Raw genomic sequence first — 21,463 nt, 5'->3', positions numbered from 1 at the left:
AATTTCTTAAAGTCTGACTTTACTCTTTTTACAGTCCACTTTAATCCAGATTTCGTCTTTTTCATTTCGCAGTTGCATAACAAACTTTTTCCTACTTGGAAACTTAACTTAAGTAACGTTTGTTTTACCTCGACAAACTTTTTCCAACTTTTTAAAAGTAAATGCTACGAGCCGCACCTGAACGCACCAAAAGTCTCGGTCAATTAGTAGAGTTTAGACAGTGAGGAGAGCTCGTAGTCGGTCTGTGAGCGCTCCACCAATGACCAGCTAAAAACGCCCCACTGCTCCGACTCAGATCTGCGGGGGTGGGGAGCCAGCAAGTTTGGATTTGGACTTTTTGGAAAACCATGGGATTCGAGCTGGACCGCTTCAAGGGGACCGTGGACCCGGATTTCAAATGCAACTTGTGCAATAAAGTCCTGGAGGACCCGCTCACTACGCCGTGCGGTCACGTCTTCTGCTCCGGCTGCGTGCTGCCCTGGGTCGTCCAGCAGAGCAGCTGCCCCGTCAAATGTCAGCGGATCTCCGCCAAAGAGCTCAACCACGTCCTGCCGCTGAAAAACCTCATCCTGAAGCTGGAGATCAAATGTGACAACCACGCGAGGGGCTGCGATGCCGTGGTGAAGCTGCAGCATCTGGCCGAGCACGCCGAGATGTGCGAGTACTCCCCGGCGAAGTGCAGGAATAAAGGATGCAGCGAGGTGCTCAACCTGAGGGACATGGATGCTCACATGCGGGAGACGTGCGACTACAGACCGGTGGGGATATGCGAGAGCGGCTGCGGGCTGATGCTCAGCCACAAAGAGCAGAGATTAAACAGCCACTGCTGCCTGAGAGCCCTGAAGGCGCACAACAGCGCGCTGCACTGCAAAATCATCAGCCTGGATAGAGAGTTCAAGAAGCAGACTATTAAAGCCAACAAGAGGGAGAAGTCACTCCTGGCGCAACTTTCCGCCGTGCACAGCGAGCTGCAGATGACAGCTCTGAAATATCAGAAGAAATTCACCGAGTACAGCGAGAGGATCGACTCCCTCACCAAGACCGTGGCTTTCTCCTGCAAGGTGAGCGACTCAGTTTGTACTTTGAGGGCGCGCAGGCAACTTTTTCTGTCTCATCCACCCTGCTACTGAGGGAAAACCTGTATTCCATTAGTGTGGAATACATGGAAGTCAAAAGAAAACCTCCAGTATATAGAATAACAATGTTTGTGACTGATTCACAAAGTTTATTCTGATAGATTGTCTTCCTAAATGTGTCTCTGGGCCATGAAGTTGGCCTAGAGACACATTTAGGAAGAAAATGCTGTAAAACTCATTTCTCAACATGTTTGCTTGCATTCATGGACTTGCTATCCCAGTTTAAAGGACCTCCATGTTGTTCAGACAGATTTTCATAACAACATCCCAGATGAACATACCAGTCAGACTACTTTTGAGGATTCGCTCTAAGGATTTTCTCCCCCTGAACCAACTTTTCAGGAGTCTTCTGCGGCTCAGAACTTTGTTTCTTCGCTGTCTGCTTTGAGACATGGATGTCAGCTGTGCCTCTGGCCAGCTGGCAGTCAGTGGGGGGGAGGGCCAAATATTTACTGCACTTCTGTACACAACAAGAGCCAGGTTCCAGTTATATTGCCTCCTCGCAGCATGCTTGTTTGGGGCTCTCTGTCATCGGATGTTCGCCCTTTGCCTGGGACGATCATAACAAATTAGAATCATGGATGTAGCAGGGTCGCTGGCATCCAACTTGTGAGTGTTGTGTGATATCAGTAGGAGACATCAGAGGGGCTGGGAGGCCTTTAAATTCCCATTGTTTTGTGGATACAATGATAATGAGACTTTAATTCTCTTCCACCTACAGTGATGTATGTGCTGGTCACCGGTTAATAATGTTTTCTCTGTTGAATCTGTGAGCAAACGCCGGCTCCTGTTGAGAGAAAAGACCACAAGGCCCTGGTGAAACAATGTTTTATGGCTCAGATTTAAAAACCTAATGCCTCCTGTAATGACCAATTATCAACATCATAAAGGATGCAGGAGTTCATAAGTCAGTTAATGAATCGAATTAGTGAACGGTGGCTGTGATCAGCCGAGGGGAGTGGTTAGCGTAATCAGGCTTAGTTACAAAATGTGTCCAGGAACAGGAGGAGGAGTTTCTCATGTGAACAGATTGGGAACAAACTGCTGACGCTGTTATATAAAATGATGATGAATGGGAACTCTATTGGATTTCCCTCATTTAATTTTACATCTCTTAACGCCCTAATTTTGTCACTGAAGGTTCTTACACAAGGCTTTTCTAGCAACACTGCATTAACTGAGACCCTGTTGTTGTTTCACACAGGAGAAAACTATGGCGGCATGGCGTCTCCTCAGTGTGTGATTTTGAATAGCACGCCACCGTTCAGCAGGCGAAAGACGCGTGAAGAACAGCATCGTGGCTAATGTGGCATTTTACGTACACCTTGGCACGTCCAAGGTGTACGTAACACTTGCATATTGCCACGTTATGCTATTGTTCAGAGTCTAAACAATAGCATATTGTGGCAATAACAATCATTTACCGTATCTGTGATATGGCAGCTGATCTCAAACCTTCATCTCGGAGGGTAAAATGAGCTCCTGGACCTCGAGTGCTGCAGGGATGACTTATTTTTGTGGGCTAACCCGGAAGTTAGCATCACCATGGATTCCCTCGACAAAAAGCCTGTGGGATTGTTCCATTGGATTTTTGATTATTGAAGAAAATAAGCTCTGTGGCAAACATAGGTTTACTAAACATACTTAAACATGTTGTTCAGCAAGATAATCTCTCAATGAAGACCACTTTTATGATTTTTAAAGCGTAAATGCCATCACCAGAAGAGCTAACGTTAGGCTAACGAACTACATCGTGGCCGTACAACTTCAGCGTCACTTCTTATATCTTAAAATTATTATTTTTTGATTTCGAGCACTGTATTTGCAGACATTTACCGTTGCTGTTCTTCTCTGAGTTGGCTGCTAAGGCTAGCTGCTTTTTAAATCCCCTGGTTGTGTGACTACCTCTGCAGGGGAACAATAATGATCCCCCATTTCGTCTTCGTACCTTTGATACACGATGGCGCGCCGGAATAACGGCACAACATTCCCGCCTTGTGACGGGGCTTCAGTTTCTCACACAACTGCACAGCTTCTTTAACTGACATCTTTCAAAGACTTCACTCATCTCTCATTCTTTTGCTCGTTTTCTCTTGGTGGTTTCATTTGTTCGTCGTTGGGCTCAGTTCCCAGCAAAATATGTTCCAGTAGACTGGTGAATTACGCACCCAAACCACCGATGCGGGGAAATGGTGAAATCGCTCATGCTGGTATACAGAAGCTTCCTGGGACTGTAGCACAGCTGGTTATCATAGTTCATTTCACAGTGGCATTTCAGCCCTACCGCTGAGATACAGTTTACGTTCAGTGTTTTATTCTCAGCATAGCTAATGGGAACAGAAGGAATGACGTCCTTTGATCTGAAACACCTTGAATGTACATAAAAGAAACAGGAATTGTTGCAGTAATCGTCGACGTAGGAGAAAGAGCAGGTCGGGAGGAGAAGAAACACCATTTTCTGGATAATGTGGTTAGCTGGAAAGCTGTTTTTCCATAAAGGCTCTTTCATTGGGTCCAGTCAAGCAGTGAATAGGATTGTTTGCTGGGAGAACCTCAATGCACACGGCGTTATGAAACAGAGCATCACAAGTGGGATTAGCCATGAAACTCTCAGAGCTTTGCTTCCTTTTCGTGATGTCAGTGATGCATTGTCGTCAGATTTGATTAAATTTATTGCCTATTAAAGCGTTCTCACGGGGGATATTTCAGAACAGGCCCAGGTAATGACATTTATGATGGCTCTGTTGCTTTGAAGCCATGCAAGAGAACCAGCATTCTCAATGTCGCGGGCCCGGAACGACTAAATGGAGTGCATCCGTTACTAGCCGTGTTTCACAATGTGAGAAGGGTCTAATGCAGATTTGTTCCTAGGGAATATGGGGGTTCATCCTGACGAGTAACCTACTTCAGTTTGTTTTTGCGGCTCTGTCGCTCCTAAGCTGAGGCTTCCTGAGCCAGATGGAGGATTTTAATGTCTCCTTTTAATATCCAGGCAGCCACTGTGAGGGAGATCAGGGTGACCTGGCTTTATGGAATAAGTGACTGGAGTTTCCAATAATAGTCCCAACACTATTTAAACTTCTTCAGTGAGCCAGCAAGAGCTATAAAACAAAGCAAAAACAAAAAGCTCAGATCTCGCTCTGGTTCACTTCAGCGCTGCTAGGATCGCTGTCACACTTTCCGTTCAAGCCTCAGATCTCGGCTTTGAACCGAGCTCCTCTTCAGCTGCTCTGGATGACAGTGTTAGTGCTACTTGATGCGATAAAGAGAGTCTATGAAAATCACGAGATGTGAAACGGATTGAGCCTCCATTGAATTTGATCTTTGTAATCACGGGCTTAATCTGATAAGGCTAATAGTGGTCTAATTTTAAAAGCGTGAATCCGTGAGACAATTTAGCGGAATAATGTGGCTCCATTAGTTATCTCGCACCCGTGGGTGTCGGTTGAATATGACAGAGATCACATTAGTAAAAAACCATCCAGAAGTCACTGGAAATGTTTTTTTTTAGTAGAAAAATAACCCTCCGAAGGAAGAGATCGATTGGCTGCTGCTTCCTATTTAAACATTAATTATCTCACTGAGTTAAAAATCTATCATACAGCGTCTTCCTCACTAGACCAGGTCACTGAGTTTCTTCCTCTTGATCACATGACATTATATTGTCAATCTGTATTTTCCTTTTTCATTCTGCATCGCAGTACCAACAGTATAATTAGATACACTATGAGAGGCGGTCAGAGGGGAAGCATTTTGATTGAGGACAGACTCGGAAAGTGTGACTGTTGCTGAGGTGAAGGCTCGCCGTGAGTGTGCCAAGTCACCAGCGAGCAGCAGACTAAAGTTTCACTGTCAGTTTACTTTCTTTCCTCAGCTGGCCAGCTGTTCTTCTTTTTCCATGAAACTGAACGTTAAGCGTTTGTTTACTTGACATAGCTTCCATGTGTTTCACCCCAGATGATGTCAGTGTGATCACATTTTGCATTTTAAGCGGCGAGTTGTTTTTTTTTTTTATAATCACGGCATAGGTAATGTTTAAGTGAGTACACAACCTCCTGAAGAGATCCACTTCATTTCTTCAGGATTAGAGCATCGCCAGAGTGTTCGCAGATGTGGAAAGAAACACTCCTTAATTACTGTGCGTTCACTTTAATGGCTCCTGCAGACAAAAATGTAAAAAACACCTTTAAAATGCATCCAATTTGTTTTGGGGCTTGTGGTGGATTCAGTTTAACTTAAGTGGCTCAAATAGCTTGTTACTCTTTTGCTTTTTTTTTTCAACTCCTCGGTCGACTTTGACTCAGTTTGCAGTTAATAGCCAACTGTCGTCCTGTTGACAGTAACGGCTGTAGTCACTATAATTCGGAAGCATGTGTCGCTAATGCTGCCGTGACATGTTGCAGGAGCACGCATTCCTGAACGGCCTGACATGCACACGATGGTCTTTTTAGCCTATATGGCAGTCAGGACACTGTACATGCCAATAATATCTGCTTTATATTTAGTCTCTCTGTGTCACAGCATGCTGGAGTGGCAGCTGAAATTATGTTACCTCATAACTCCCCTCTAAGTCCCGCTTTGAAAAAAACTGATTAAGAGCTGACTCTGCGAGTTTCCCAGAGGTCTTCATGTCGTGTTGCCACTGAGTAAGAGGTCCTCTGGTGTATTCATTTACATAGGACAACAGTTTGTGCTGGCTGAGCCCTGGGGAATGGTCAAGGTTAAGGCTGAGCAATAAAAAATATATATATTTATATATTTGGTTGCTTTTCTTTCTTGATATAAATAACGGTCTAGTTCTACACATGATGACTTGTACCAAGTATAACCACAAACTTATCTTGTCTCTACATTAATTAAATAATTACATTTCTTGATGTTGAGATAAGTTTCTACAAGCCAGTCAGCTGGAGAACATTTTAAGTAAACTTGGTTTGTTTGAATAGAATAACTGGACAGTTTGGCTCATATTTCTGAAGGTACTGGCCCGCAGTAGTGGTATACATGATATATATAGTCTAATTATGACTGTACAAGCAGTGGTGTTCAGTGTATTAATTACACTACTGTGGTAGTAATGACCAACTCATGGTAAGTCGAGCCCGACAATGTTTTGATATCCGACTAACGACCCCTAATGATCCCGTTGACAGCTGAGCACTGTGGCTGCTTAAGCTAACGTTAGCTTCACAGGCTAACAGAGCGAGCTGCTTCACAGCCTTGAGTCCTGGAGGTCAAGATTCAGAGCTTTTTGTATGATGAAATATACATATGATGTACTTGGAAGTTTAATGATAACATTTTTAACAACTCCGTTCACCAGCTTTCTGTCATTACAGTCTACAACTGCCGAGCTAACGTTATCCGTTAGCTACCTGTCTCATCTCTGAGCGAGGCGATAACTTAGAACGTTTATGTAGAAAGAAACGAGTGATGAGGCGTGAGTGATTTAATCTTTCGACAAAACTATTTTTTGCTAAATGTTAGAAACAGATAGGGAGCTTGTTGATTAGAGAACATTAACAAGTAAACCTCTTTTTCTGTTTGGCTAGTTCACAGAATCGCCATCAGTTAGCTAACGTTACGGCTGAGTCGCCAGCAACAGTTGTCGGTATGTTTGCTGACATCAACAGCTGTGTGTTAAAACTTTAATTTCCCCACACCTTGTAAGACGCTGTGTTAGTTTTAAATTTAGCTTTTACGGTTTGACATTTGCAGTGTTTCAAACTACGTCAATTAAATGTTGCTCCTCGTCCCTGAGGGGATATGAATTCAGAAGTGCCGTTGAGCCAGACTGTTCGCCCCTTAACGTGTGTTTTAAACGTTCTCTTACCGCTACACCTTCGTCTATTTTTACTTTTATGTGCTTGAGTTATCTGTTATCTGCTAATAAGCTAGATAATCTTTTGGTGTTTGTTTCTCTTCTGTTCTTCCCCCTTTAAGCACCCGGTTTAATCATTCTGTCGCTCAGCTGGAGTCAGTAATGGATTATTATGTATAACCTCCTGCCATCTCTGTGTTCACGTCTCTCTCCTGTCTGTCTGTCTGTAGGAAGGCGAGACTAAAAGCATGACGGTTGTCCTTCTTCGTGAGGGCGGATCTCTGGGTTTTAACATCATAGGAGGAAGGCCATGCGCGGTAGGTTGAAAGCCGAGCGTCTCGGAGGGTTTCATCTCCCCCGGTGATCAGCCAAGTGTCAAATGGCAACCCAGGAATGAATAGCACATACTTGAAGCACCACAAGCTTTCTCTGTACTGACTGACACAGCTTAGACAGTCATGCATGTGTTTTTTAGTCTGCGGATAGATGGACCGCATCTATCAAGTTTTATTGTGTTTATATATTGGTCTGGTTTAGCGGATTTGGCATTACAGATTAAAAAAACTATAATTACTTTTATGGGAGTTAAATCTGGGATTATGGCTTTGACCGCAGTTGTTTTGTCTCTAATTGAGGGGATTTTGGTGGTGAGGTAAACACAGAGGAGAGGAAAGGGTCTTTTATCCCAGCCCCAAACCTTTCACAGCCACTTTTCTGCCTCGAGGCTCTGACATGAAAGTCATTAATGATGCCACACACGCTATGCCGAGCGAAAAGGGGTTGAAAATATCTCAACGCCGGGTACGACTCCATCTTCCATACGCGGGGCTATTGAAATGGTGCTCCCCGTATCTGTTTCATCGGGACTGTACTCGACTGTTGCCGTGCTGTTTTTCCACAGCCACAGTGACGCACTTTTCTGGAGCGACGTGCATTATCACAGTAAAACTTTTTACAGCGGGAAACTATAAAAAGATCCACACATAAAAAAGCTCTGTTCTCCATCCGAGCCCACGGTCTCGTAGATTTGCAACCTTTCTCGCTCCTGTGACAGAACCATGTATCAAACTCAACCATGAGAGAGCACAGATAATACTTGGCTTTTGCTTTCCCCTGCTAGCCTCAAATCAGCAGTCTATATAAGAAGCTATTCATTAAAATGGAAATAGCTAATATCCCCTCGTAGCCTTTGACACGTGTGTTTCATGTGGCTGTCATCCTGGCATGGCTTGGTAAGAGCAATCAGCTGCCAGGTTTTGTGGTCTCTAGAAGCGCTAGTTTGTCTACAGCTCTCAAGACGGGGGCAGTTGTAAGGCAGGGTGGCTGTAAAGCAATGTAGTGAGCCTGTTGAAGAAGTGTGCAGCAAAGCATCGCCGTTTAACACCGTACGTGATGGCAGACCAGAAATTATTAATTAGACTGACTTCCGAGGTTTCTTTAAGGATCCCATTAAATTGCACTCGTGCTGCAGAGCTCAGCAGGCTTGTAGAACACGCTTCTTGTGGTTTTAAAGAGAGCATTGACAGAGATGTAAACAGCAGGTTTTTTTTTTTAGCTCTGACTCTGGGGTTACGGCCACGGTGTTGGTTGCAGACGACCTCGTGTCCATCCAACATGTCAACATGTAGGCTCCTTTTGCAGGCCAGGATCACCCCTCCAGGCCAGGGAAATGTACGAAGCTAAAGCTAACCCTTAAGTCCACACTCAAGGGCAGGGTTAAAGGGTCAGTTTGCCCAGATTACAAACAGACATATTTTACCATTTACCTCTATGAGTGTTGAGCCTTCCAGGTATTTGTGGTTAAATGTGCCCAGATTTTGAGATATCCACCTCTGACATTGCTGCCTCATCTGAGTAACTGATTTTCTGGAAAATTACTTCTGGAAAGCTATTTAATGTCATTCACTTGTAATTTTTTTTCAGTTTTGTTTTGGGCAGCCCAAAATAAATTCAATCCACCTCCATTTTATTTGGGCGGCAGCAGAACTTTCAGAGCGGGATAACTCAAACCCTCAGCGTGAAATACTTAAACTTTCTGTCTGGCCTTGTGCCACATGGAGAGTAGGGTGGAATAAAGCATCTGAACCGCTAAATACTTACATCATGTGATATGTTATTGATAAACTGATGCCAAATATCAATAATTTCATTAAAAAATGAGGCATAGCTGTATCTGTCTTTAAACATTTTAACTCCAGATCTGTTCAGCTTTCTGGAAGTTTGGCCTTTTGCCAGTTCATGGCTATTTAACAATTTTACTTTGGAATGATGACGCACATGGACATGTACAAGTCGCAGTCAGTGTGTATGCATTAAGCCTTTGCACTTTTTTTGTTTTTTGTCTCCTGAATACCAAGTCTGCTCTCATTGGTCAGCGCACACACGCCTGACCCCATATTAAGCCGCTGTGCTAAATCAAATTTTTCTGTGCCAAAGTAGCCACTAGGCATAAATTATGCAAATGTGTGACGTACTGTGATGTCATGAAGTCACAGAATTCAAGGCGGGACTAATGACGAGGCATTTCAGGACAAACTTTTTTCACTTTCAAGATCTTATACATGCACAAGAACCTATTTAAAACACTGAAGGAGAGGGAAAAAATGCAGAAGCATAATAGGTGTACATGAAGTGTGTGAATGTCTGCACTGTTTCCAGGGTTTTTATAGTTTTAATGAGAGATTTATGAAAAAGCTTCCAACACTTCTTGTTTACATGTCAGCACAAAATTTAATAAGACTTCAAAGATTTATGTCAGCAACATGTACACCACTATTCTCCTTAACAATCTGTGTTTTTATGATTCTCCAGACAAATAACTGCACTTTATTCCACAGGACGACAGTGACAGCACTTCGAACGAGGGGATCTTTGTATCCAAGATTGTGGAGAACGGTCCGGCGGACAAGGAGGGAGGCCTTCAAATCCACGACAGAATAATAGAGGTATGTGTCCTCTGATACAGTTTTTCATACGGAGGAGGAAAAAACACAGAAGTTGATGTATTGTAGGTGGTGAAGTTGGATTATGTGGCAGCTGCTGTCTGCCCCATAAAGATGACGACAGTGAGGGAGCATGAAACAATCCCTCGATGTTTATGTTCCTGCGACTCCTGAAAATTAAACTCTGGCTGAAAGCGGCAAATGTGACACATGGAATGAGCATCTATATTTTGGGGCTTTTATTCCGTCTCAAGGAAGTAAATCCTGCAGACAGCTAAGGTTTCAACATATACTTCTACCAATCACCACTCGGGCGAAGGCTTTGTTAAGTGGGGCATCGCTGCAGATAGACCGAGATAAACCTGAGGCGAGGCTGTCTGTCTGTGGCTGTGCCGAGTGAGAAAAGAGCCCTGTGTTCGCTTCCTAGCTGACAAATCCCTTATGACAGAGCTGCCGTGTAGCATCCTCCTCTCGCCTTTAAACAGAATCTCGAGTGGAAAGGCCAGCTCACCCCGAGGTCAACTGGAGGGATGCGTTGAAAAACTCTACATCACAAAGGTTGCTTTTATAGAACGGTTGTCAAGCAGAATCTCACACAATGGCTGCATTGAATGGAGAGGTTTATGTGGATTACGAGTGTGTATTACTGCGCGCCGCAGGATGACAAATATGGTTTGTCGCAGGCTTTATTGTCAAACCTCAGTGAAATTGCCCCGGAGCATTTTGACCAGCACATTGCACACAGAGATGTTTGTGGAAAGTGTTTACAAGAAAAGAAGACTCCCACATCTGGACCGTGTTGATCACTCTATCCTGACATTCATGCAGTCGGTACAAAAAATGCCACAAGTCCTCCGGCACAAGCCTCTTCGTGTGGTTCAAAATATTGTGGTTGTCAGTCTGGCAACACCGTAACTAAAATGTGACATGTTTGTCCTTGGTTATAATCTCTTCAATAACACAATCAAGTGTCGGAACGCTCGCCACAACTGGAGATTTTCCTCTGAACAAAGGGCAGGTTGAACCGGCGAGTCCCCCGGATGATGAGCGAAGAGGGATTAGCTCACATGTCACATGAACGTGCATAAGTGTGTGTCTTTGCATGCATCTGCAGTGTCTGTTGTTACGAGCTTTTGCGCATGTGTTTGCCTGGGCGTGTGTGAAGGCTGGGGAATCGTGTTAATGGGCCAGATGTTGCTGTATTTGGTTACTTGAGAAGAAGATATCTTGTGTAGGATTTTGGTGTTGAGATTCATTCACCCTTTATCAGCTTAAGGGAGAGAGAGAGAGGGAGAGTACAGGTTTTGCTTTAGGATAATGCTGCACTTGTGTCATGTTTATGAGCCATTGTGGGTGAAGTCACGAAATCTCTCCAATGAGGAGAACGCACGAGGAGGGAGGACGTGAAGAGCCTAAGGAGGGAGTGAAGCACCCTATTAAGTGACCTTTTTCTTTTCAAGAGGTGAAGGATTACTAGACAAAAAGCAACAACATGAATCATTCAACCATTGAGAAAAGAAATGTATAGACAGTTCAGAGTCGCTGTTCCACATTGGAGCTTTTCATCCGATGGGAAACCTGATCGCGGAGGCGGTTCATGTTTCCAAGTCCTTCTTTGTTTTGCTGGTTAAAGCGAAAAAGTTCCATGTCATGATTTCTCAGACCACAATAAGAAACGCCACGTCACGATGACATGTTTGCAATTGTGTGGGTTTGCATCTTTGACCCGGGGTGATTGGGTCTATGAACTCTGCGGTCTACAGTGGCGAATCAAAGGAATTTAATCTCAAGCGCCTAAAGGCAGTTTCATGTTCGTGTTTTTTGAACTCGTGGGTTGAAAAACAACAGCTCGTAACTGTCCTATCTAACATCCTGTGTGGGATGCAGTGCGTTTGAAGAGAAGAAGCCTTCAAATCTTTTTTTTCTTTTTTTTCATTTTCATGCAAATGTGGTATGACATCAGTGGCTTCTCCTATTAAATAGTTTTAGTCCATGACTGATGATCTCTGCCAGAGAGATATTTTGAGAGCTAGATGTACTTAAAGAAACCATCGGTGCTTTTTAATCTAACGTGAGGCTCTCTGCTGTGATTAGCACGGCAGCAGACAATTACTTTCATCGTCAGTCAATCTGTTGATTATTTTTCTGAATCATCTTTTAATCTCACAGTCTGCCCAAAGTCATCAAAATGCTGCTGAAGACATTTTTGTTGTTCAAATTAGCTCGAATTGTGAGACGAACAGCCCAAATATGTTCCATTTTATTGTGTGAAAAAAGAAGAAAGCAGTAAATCCTGAGGGGCCGGGACGGCATAAATTTGGGATTTCTTTCTTGGTGACTGACTTAAGTGATAAATTGACTGCCAAAACTGTTGTGAATTTTTCTCTGGAAACTTGAAAATTCAACTAAGAAATGAACCAAGTGATCATTTCAGCACTAGTTGTGATGCTAAAGATCAGAAAGATGGATTCTTATGATAGAATCTACACTAAATACTCGTTTACAGAGCGGCTTCTTTCCTCAGCCTGTGACACCCCTCGATTGATCCTCAGCACTCTGCCATTAAAAAAAGGGTGTTAACTTTATGACTAATCCAACCAGATAAGTCTGACCCCATGACTTTAATGCCAGTGCAGATATAGCCGATCTTCTCGCTGTTGGTCTCATTTGTAGGTCATTTCGGAGCATCAGTATTATATTATATTTTATGGTTATGAAACAGTTTAATACTGTTTCATAACCAGTAAAAAAAAAAAAAAAACTTCTGTAAGCCATTCTTACATATTTCCTTATTTTTAAGCTGCATTGACTGATTTTGTTTTGGATACTTGGAGGCGGTGGAAACAAACATAAAACAAAACACTAACATTATCGTGTTATAAAGTTGGAATTATGACTGTTTCAGCACATAGTCGCCTGTTTACACATTCGGCAGATGCGGCGTAACACTACCACTCATTTGTGTTCATGACCACGTGTTGATTTTAAAGCGTTTTAGCTAACTTCCTGTCTGTTTTACAGTCAGCAGTAACCTCCTTCCACTCCACATCACCACATGAACACGCTAACACATTAATCGCCAGACACAGCAGCAAACGGGAGGATCCTGCTCTCTCGTCCTTCAAGTGTAGATAGGACCACCTCCTTTTTGAAGGTCTCTGTCCTGATTGGATACAGTGGGCAGGTATAACAGAAAAGAGAGACCTGGATTACTGACCAACCACTCTATAACAGTGTTTGCTGTTGGAATACAGAGCTATTTAACACTTATTTTAATAAAAAATATATCACTTACAGCAGCTTTAAGTCTATTTTTCACTCTCCTTCTAGCTCTCCATTGGAAGCCTAGCTTGCTGAATATACCACTATTTTCACTAGTTTTTGACTGTTGAGTATAGTGTTTAGCTGGAAACAAAGTGGATGAGAGCAGATTTATGGGCCAGAAAAACCAAAACAATGAGCTAAAAAAGGCCAAAACGCTCCATTTGAGCTGATGGGAACTGAAGAGTTTGGACGCAAATCAACGTCTGTGTAAAAGGACAATCACATTGCATCGAGCAGTGAAGAGGCACGTTCACCTGAGGAGGCAGAAAGCCGTCGAGCTGCATTCTCCTCCAGTAGTAGCGGTGTTAGTTCCAGTAAGTCTATATGGATGTAACATGTACATGATGATCCACGGCTCGTCTTTCTATAACAGGCTCTTAGCGGGGGAGTGTGATAGCAGATGGCTGTCCTCTAACTGAGCTACAGGCTGGTATGAATCAGCACATGAATGCCTCCTTGTTCAGCCAGACATTTTTCTCATAAAAACCTCGAGCTGTGTTTGCTTTAGCTAGCCCCTCCGCAAGCTAAAAAATCTTAGCACTCTGGTCAGGATCTGCCTGTATTTGCGGATGGATTTGATGAATAAGTTCTGATTCAGTTACAGTGGCGTTGGTCTGATATGAAGGGCGCAGCAGCCTTGGCTTACTTTCTATTCTACTATGTTTCCAGATAGCTGATTGAGTGTGTACTTACATGTTATTCAGTAAAAGAAATCCCAGCATTTCTTTCTTCAGTGTCACTTCTCGTTGAGCAATGCTGGAAGAGTTAGTTGCTTTCTAATTTGCTCACAAAAGTGACCTTCCACTTCCTTCAAGCCTCTTTGCTTGTGCAATACGACTAAGCCAATGTCACAATCCCGGACCGGCCGTGCCTGAGCTCCCCAGAGTGAAGGGGATGTTTTCTGTGTGGGCTAGTGAGTGTGAAAATAGGAAGAGAATGGAGACGCCTGGGCTGCAGTTGTAAATGTCGCCTTGTAAATCCTCAGCAAACATTCTTAGGTCGCAGAGGGTGAACGGCAACAACTACTTTAAAATAAACTGACATTGGGAGAAGCCAGTTCTAATATGGAGGACGGGGTTGTGTGTGCGTTTCTGGGCGGCGGGGGGGCAGGAATGTGTGCCAGCTCAGAAAATGTTTATAGAAATCTATGTGTTGGAGATTGGAAGGCTAAAATTCAACAACCGTTCCATCACCCGACACAACAAGGCGTCTCAACACGTGGACCTAAAACGGCAGGCATGTGTGTTGCCGGCACAGTTTTGTAACAGATGATGAAAGTTGGATTAGCTGGCAGCTACCTCTGCTCGTTTAACCTGTTTGAGATGCACAGTGTATTTTTGCGTGATTAGCTCGAGGAAGATCAGGAGGAACGTGGTGGGAAAAATGCCAGGGGTCACAAACCAGCGTGTCTGAAATGCAAAACAGGCTGCTGTAAATTCTGCCACATTATTTGCAACGAATATAAAATTAAACCCCCATCCTGGGCTTTGTAACACACTACACCCAGATCAGCTTTATTGTGTTTGACACAACCTGTTCCCATGACCATATTGCTGCAGCTTATACTAATTAACAAAGAATTGACGGGCTTTTGGCCTCGTGCTGAAGTTAACTCCACTTTAGATGTTGAAAACTTGAGCAAAAAGTTATTTCATCTCATTAGCGCTGCGAAAAAATGCGCTTTATCTGAAACTGCCAAGAACAATTTCATGTCCACATGTGAAATATAGATCTGTGACACTCCTAAACGCAGCACATCTGCAGTTTCTTTCTTGTCACTGGCTGTGTGAGTTGCGAGGTTACCCACAGTGAGGCCACTAAACACCTCAAACCTCCCCACAGTTACTTAAGTATCAAGTCACAAGGCCAGAGACAGCTTAAAAACCCAGCCAGATAGCACTTAGCAGTGACTGACAGAAATGTGAAGTGAGCTATGTAGGAGGCGGGTCCGAAGCACGCACGTCAATGAGCCTTTCTTCCTTTTTGGTGTCCGGGCCGGCGTCCAAGGCAGAGAAGGAGTGAGACATTTAAACAATTTTGGTAGAAATTGGAGGCAAAACGCTGCCTTTTGCTGCGAATTAGCTGCGTCACTTTTTCCTGTGAGACATTCCAGATATTATTCTGATCCCTGGAAGACTGAGGACAAAAAGCTTAGTTTCATTATAGGTGATTCAGTTAAGTGTTCAGTAATGTTCTTTAGGTGTTGTCATGGCACAGCACTGGTCTTTGGAGTAAATTTACTCCACAACACTTTAAGTGTGTGTGTGTGTGTGTGTGTGTGTTTAAGCATGTGGATGAAACTGAATACTTGATGGCTCCACTGATCCTTTTTTTGAGTACACATAATGTCATCGAATCTGACGGCAGTTTTCGTGTCTTAGGGTGTATTTAGCATGTCATCAGTCCTCCTGAAGAATAAATGTCAGATTACAGCTGAATGTGATTGGCTAGACCCCACTGTCACTAATAAATCGTCGCAGCACATGGCATCCTCAGCCGGACATGTGCCAAAAGTTCCTCAGGCGTTATTTCTGACCCTTAGGGCTATGAGGAACAGACATGGAAGCTGTTTCCCTAAGGGGGATCACATGTTGTTTGGCATTCTGAGGCAAGAAGCAGGCCTTTGTCAGGCTCTTTATTGGATTTCGGCCTCTGTGCAGGCAGTGTGTTTATTCCCCAGATGGGCAAGCTGAATGTGGCCCCGCTCTGTTTCTCCTGTCTGGCCCTAGACAGGATGAATCCACCCCAGGCTAAGCAGGCCAATCCTAGCAGCGAGCCACATTCCTGTGCCCCGTGGTCCAGCTGAGGCAGGAGCAGGACATTAAATCAAATCTAACTTTAAAGAGTCCATAATCAGCTTCTGGTGGTAGCCGCTGCCCTATGCAGAGCTGGTTTTAAGAAGTGAGGACAAGCACACCTTTGTTTTCCGCTGCGGAGAGAAAAAAAAAAGGATCTTTAAGATGTGGAGTCGTCTCAGTCCAGAGATGGTGTGAGGTGAGCTCACGCCTCGCTCCAGCCAGAAGGCTGCTTTTGTCTCTGTCCCCCGCCACACACAGAATATTGTATTTTCCACTCAGCTTGAACAGCTTGCGTCCTCAAAGGCAGGCCGACGCTTGATGATTTCTGTGGAGACGTACAGTCTGGACCTACTGTAAATGTGTTTGCGCTGCTCCGACACAGTCTGGCCCGGCTCCTTGTTCGTCGGACCTGGTGGGTTAATTTATGGCTCCTGAAAGCTTTAAAGGGGGCAGAAATAGACAGGTGTAATTAAGGCTAATTTTCCTGCCAATCAATCACAGAGCTTGTGTAAATGAATCAGCAACAATCGGCTCAAGTTGCTCTGCCAGCTGCTTCTCATGTCAGCCCCTGACCCCCAAGCAGAGACTGCCCACCGACTCCTAATTAACTACCCTCAATTAAACCCTAATAGGCTGATTAACAGACCCTTAGTTGTGCTGTAATGGCCCGTCGTTTCCTCCCAGTGCCCCTCTGAAATGCATCCCGACTGCAGCATGTTAATCACCGCCCACCCTCTCTGTGCCTCTCTCTATCTCTGATCCTACCAGTCTCCCTCTCTCTCTCTCTCTCTCTCTCTCTCTCTCTCTCTCTCTCTCTCTCTCTCTCTCTCTCTCTGTAATTATGTCTCTCTAGCAGCACACTTGACACAAGTGTGTTTCCATCTGGTTGAATTTCCTGAAACAAAAAGTTTGCAGCCATTTTCAGAGACATTGATAGACAGATAATGGCAGTAAAAAAAGGATGTAATTAACTAACTTACACGCATTTCTGAAAAGTGTGTGTAGCAGCTCATCATTTTCATCTTGTATGATCGTAATTTACACACCATATGTTTTTAAGTGCCACAGAATTTGAAAAAACTAGTCGAGCAAAAAGTAAAATCGCCTTTTCGTTAGTAAGTTTACGTCGACGCCACAATAATTACACCACAGAAACACACCAGAACATTCACAGTAACCCAGTAAAGCCACAGGTTATGTTTCTTTTCTGGACAATGTCCAGATTCCCATGATCCTGCAGCAATTGAGTGTCGAGCTTAAGGTTCATTCTTGACCTTGGATACAGCATTAGACAAAAATGCCTCAAGGTCCATTCATAGATTTAATCTGGGTTAACCAGATCAGATGAGTTTCCAGAAGAGCTACTTTTGAGGTTGTCTTGTTTCGTCAGTCATACCCCTTTCACACTGTACAAAACACTACTAACACTCCCTAACATCTGGCTTTTGTCTTTAATGTGATTGTGTACAGTCAGGATTCACTCCTGAGTTAATTGGCTCGTCAGTATTCAGAGGCATTTATCGTCTTCACCTCCGATCAGCTGTGATGAAAACACAACACCTGGGTGAACTTGCTAATTTTCGCACCTTCTGAGGCGCAATGCTATGACGTGTTGAAGTCAGGCCGCTGGCTCTGTTCATGCAGCACTCAAACATCATGCGGTCACTGCTGAGTAGAAAGTGTGACTGTAAGAAAGTAAAAAAAAAAATATTACTGTATAGTACTGCGCATTTGTAACTCTCAACGGAGATGAGAAAGAAGCAAGTTGCCTCACTTCCATCATCATCTCCGGAAAAACGATGTGTCTACTTCAGAATGTTAATGATTAAGACTTTTTTAAAACAAGTTGAAACACCTCTGGATGTCGTCTGATGAGATAGATAACCTGCCGTTTCCTGTTTATCTGGCATGTTGATGATGATGAACGGAATACATGAGAAATTAAACAGAAAGACAGACATGCCTTCTGGCAATGGGAAAGGACCCACATATACACGCTAATTTCGGTGTGAATGTGGTAATAGAGTTATCAAGTTCTTCTGTGAATCTGAGCGTGGAATAGTTAAGTATTCAGTTTCCTATTCTAGATAAGACCAATATCTTTCTGCCCAAGTGACAACAATCTGTCCACATGCCAAGAAACCCTATGTGAGGCTGAGAAACTCTACCGCAGCTTAATTTGTGCGTCAGCACTGCAGCCTAGTCGTCCACCAGCCTTGTGTTCAGCTGCACCTTGAATAGCCCAGCACGTCAATGAAACTTTCTCAATCTTTGCGTTGATTACAATAGAGCTCTCACAAGGGAGCACAACAGAAATAGGAAACAGTGGCGCAGTCCTAAAAGCATCAGCCTAATGAAAGCGTTGACAGTTTTCACTAAATGTGTGATCCATTGTGTCGACCACAGTTTTCAACTCTGTGTTGCTACATTTAACAAGTTGTAAATCTTTCTGCTGCAAAGGAGCCAGAAATCGTTTCTTACTCATCTCTGTCTGAGCTTTAGGGACAGTCAGCAGAAATGACTCGAGACAGTAAAACGCTTCACCGCGGTAGTTTTGTCAAATAAACCAAGAGTGCCTAATATATAGGGGCGGTTTATTCCACTTAGAGCTGATAAATAAAGGCATTATGGCAAAAATAAAAACTAAATGGGGGACTGGTGATTGAGGGAACGCTCCATGCGGAGAAATCAATTAAGTGGAGAAACAGCCTGCCAAGCCTCAGCAGCAGACTTCCACATAAATCACAAGATGTCGACATGAATGCAGCTTTGTTTGTAAAATTGTCATTGTTACATTTTATAGGAAATTGTCGAACAGTAACGCAGTTGTATCTCCTCTGACACAACAGCCGGCTTCCCGTGAGTCTGTTTTATGACCAGTTCTAACCATCATGATGTTACACGGAGGGACTTTCCTGTTTTATTACACAGATTCCATCTCTGACTTGTTGGCGGCAGACACCGTGACATGTGTATTTGTTTCTATGGAAATGGCTATAGGCTGACAGTGATTTAAACATGGTTTGTGTGGCATTGTGTGATCCAACATCGGTCCCTCAGCAGATTATAGGCTATAGATTTCCCTCATCAATCAAAATGCCAGAGCACGCTTGTCTTCATCTCATATGGAACCATTACAGTTGTTGCTCCAGTGAGATGATGAAGTGGACTTCATTTCTTTTCCCACAGCTCTGCATGACTTTAATCTCCACTCGCTGTTAATCATGTAGAGGAGGTTCGACTCTTTTTTTTGCAGCCTCACATCACCGGTGCAGCAGAAGAGTTCCCTAAATCTGACTTTTTCAGCCTTTACTTATGCTTCTCCAGCTCTATCTGCCCTTTAGGTCTCGATATATTCTATTCTGAAGCACTTTGTCTGGTCTGAACTTCTAAAAATCAGGAAACTTAATGGTTCCTCAGAGCTTAAAAAGGTACAAGACCGACTATCAATAAGGGCAGGGGGTAATAAAATGTAGTGCAGGGTCAGATCTAATGATTTTAGCATTAATCCAATAGCTGCTTCCTAGCATTCTAGTACTTTACATTCTCAGCAAGGTGAGAGGACACGCCTCAGGTTGCTGCCTTCACTGTAGTGCAGGCGATGACGGCCACAGGGCGCATGATGAATGTGCCGTGGCGAGCTATGCGGTCCATTCAGCAGCCTAGCACACTCAGTCTCAACTTAATGCAAATGAATCCGAGCAGCTCAGCGGGTTTGGGTCACAAAACTCAGATCAAATTGCGTCGTCTATTTTTCACCGCAAACCTTTTCAGAGGAATATTAGAATGGACTGTGCATGGGCTGTGAGGTTTTTACTAGAGACCTTATAAGAGAGGAGACAAACTAGTTGAAGCATGTTGAATAGAAAAGTCTGTAACGCCAGAGATGGCTTTTTTTTGACACATCTCCCGCCCCTTCCCCAAAAATAGCCTATCATCTGCTTTATAACAGCCGAATTGGGGGAACATATCAACTAATGGTGAGGGCGCAGTTGAGATTCAGGACAGTTTCGTCCGATTTGGCGCAGCTGCAGATGGACTTTGAATAAGCATGGAAGAGGAGGACATCACAGGATTAATGTGCAGGATTACCAAGGAAGGTGAAGTCGATCAATTCTAGACATTAAACTTTTGCATTTGTTCAGGTGCTCTGGTGGGATGAGCTGACAGCGTCATGTCACGGCACTCTGGACTGAACCGTAAGAGACATTGATTGTAAAGAAGTATAACCTGTGGGGGAAAAAGTGTTTTAAACCTTATTTTGGGGCAAAGTCACTAAACTTCTTAGAAAGTTTTTACCAGGTTTGACTTTTGATTCTACACATGCAGTTTTTTATGTCCTGGTTACCTCTGGTAACCTCTGGCCGGGTCTTGTTAGCCCAAAGTAACCGCCTGGGGGCATCACCAAGATGGCCGCTGAGTGGCAAGACTTTTTTTTACTCTAAGAGTCACCGAATTTGCAGTTTGAAAAGGCCTGTGCAGTCCCCTGTTGGCAGCTTGTTATACAGTCTGTTATACTGTACTTTATTTATTTATTAGACGGGTAGAATACCTCTCCGGTCCACGGCAAATTCTCATTTGTCGTTAAAAAAAGTACAATCCATCAAACCGATTGTGGTAAACTCTGCAGAATTAAAAACAAAACATCAGATTTACTTGATTTGATCATAGGACACCTTGCGTGATGTTTCCCTGCACAATAAGAAAAGCCCAAGTGACTTATCCGAAGTGCCAGTCTGACCTTCAGAACAAGTCTGGAGCTGTTCTGTAGGGAGCCTAATTAGGCTGTACTGTATACACTGCACTGCTGCAGCTATGGCCGATCCTGCTGCCAACAGATGTTAGTTTTCATTTTGTTCGGCTCCATTAGGACTTAACAGATGCAACACACACAGGGTTGACATCACCGTTCATAATTGTCCCTCCTGTACATGACAGATGTTCAGTAATATCTAAACTAATTGGAATACATCAACACAGATTTTCTTAAAAGATCTATTGCACATATGCCTCATCGTGACATATTATTTACTGGAGTCCTGTAGTGAAAAGTTGATATGCACACCTGCTGTTTTACAACTTTTGAGAACCTACTGTGTTCGGTGCTCGCAGTGTTCACCAGTTCTTTGGTCTCGTACCACAGGCCATGGTTCAAGTTAGAAGTGTAAGCCAGGCGTCTCTTATTAAAAAAACATTTTCTTCACTCCACAGACTAATCCTGATGAAGCATCCCGCTTCAGAGTCGCACCACTTCCCAGCCTCTCTTGAGGAGGTTTAGAGCTCCCCTCCATTCACCAGCCAACTGGTGGAACTGGCGGCCCGCTGCGCCGCCTTTTCTTATGCAAATGTGTGCAAATAGAAAACATTGTTCATCAGCGTGGCTCTCCGTCTCTGTTACGCCGCTTTGCTCTGGCCTTTCTCTTGTTCCCCAGGAAGTGTTAG

General features: G+C 43.7%; 1 protein-coding gene across 2 annotated transcripts in view; it reads left to right on the top strand.

Annotated features, from left to right (window-relative positions):
- The first annotated feature begins 233 nt into the window (after positions 1–233).
- pdzrn3b (PDZ domain containing RING finger 3b) overlaps positions 234–21,463 on the top strand; it is a 103,449-nt gene continuing 82,219 nt past the window's right edge. Inside the window, exons 1-3 of one of the 2 annotated variants that reach the window (XM_084346679.1) lie at positions 234–1,061; positions 7,188–7,274; positions 9,795–9,902. In XM_084346679.1, the coding sequence (XP_084202805.1) occupies positions 348–1,061; positions 7,188–7,274; positions 9,795–9,902 (909 nt within the window). In that variant the 5' untranslated portion in view covers positions 234–347. The remainder of the gene's footprint in view (positions 1,062–7,187; positions 7,275–9,794; positions 9,903–21,463) is intronic. The other variant, XM_084346680.1, reaches the window with a different exon arrangement.

This window comes from Pagrus pagrus (assembly GCF_965226575.1).
Source record: "Pagrus pagrus genome assembly, chromosome: 3".
NCBI classification, from domain to species: Eukaryota; Metazoa; Chordata; class Actinopteri; order Spariformes; family Sparidae; genus Pagrus; species Pagrus pagrus.
The sequence above is the reverse complement of the archived record's forward strand: the minus strand, read 5'-3'. Positions and strand labels throughout refer to the sequence as shown.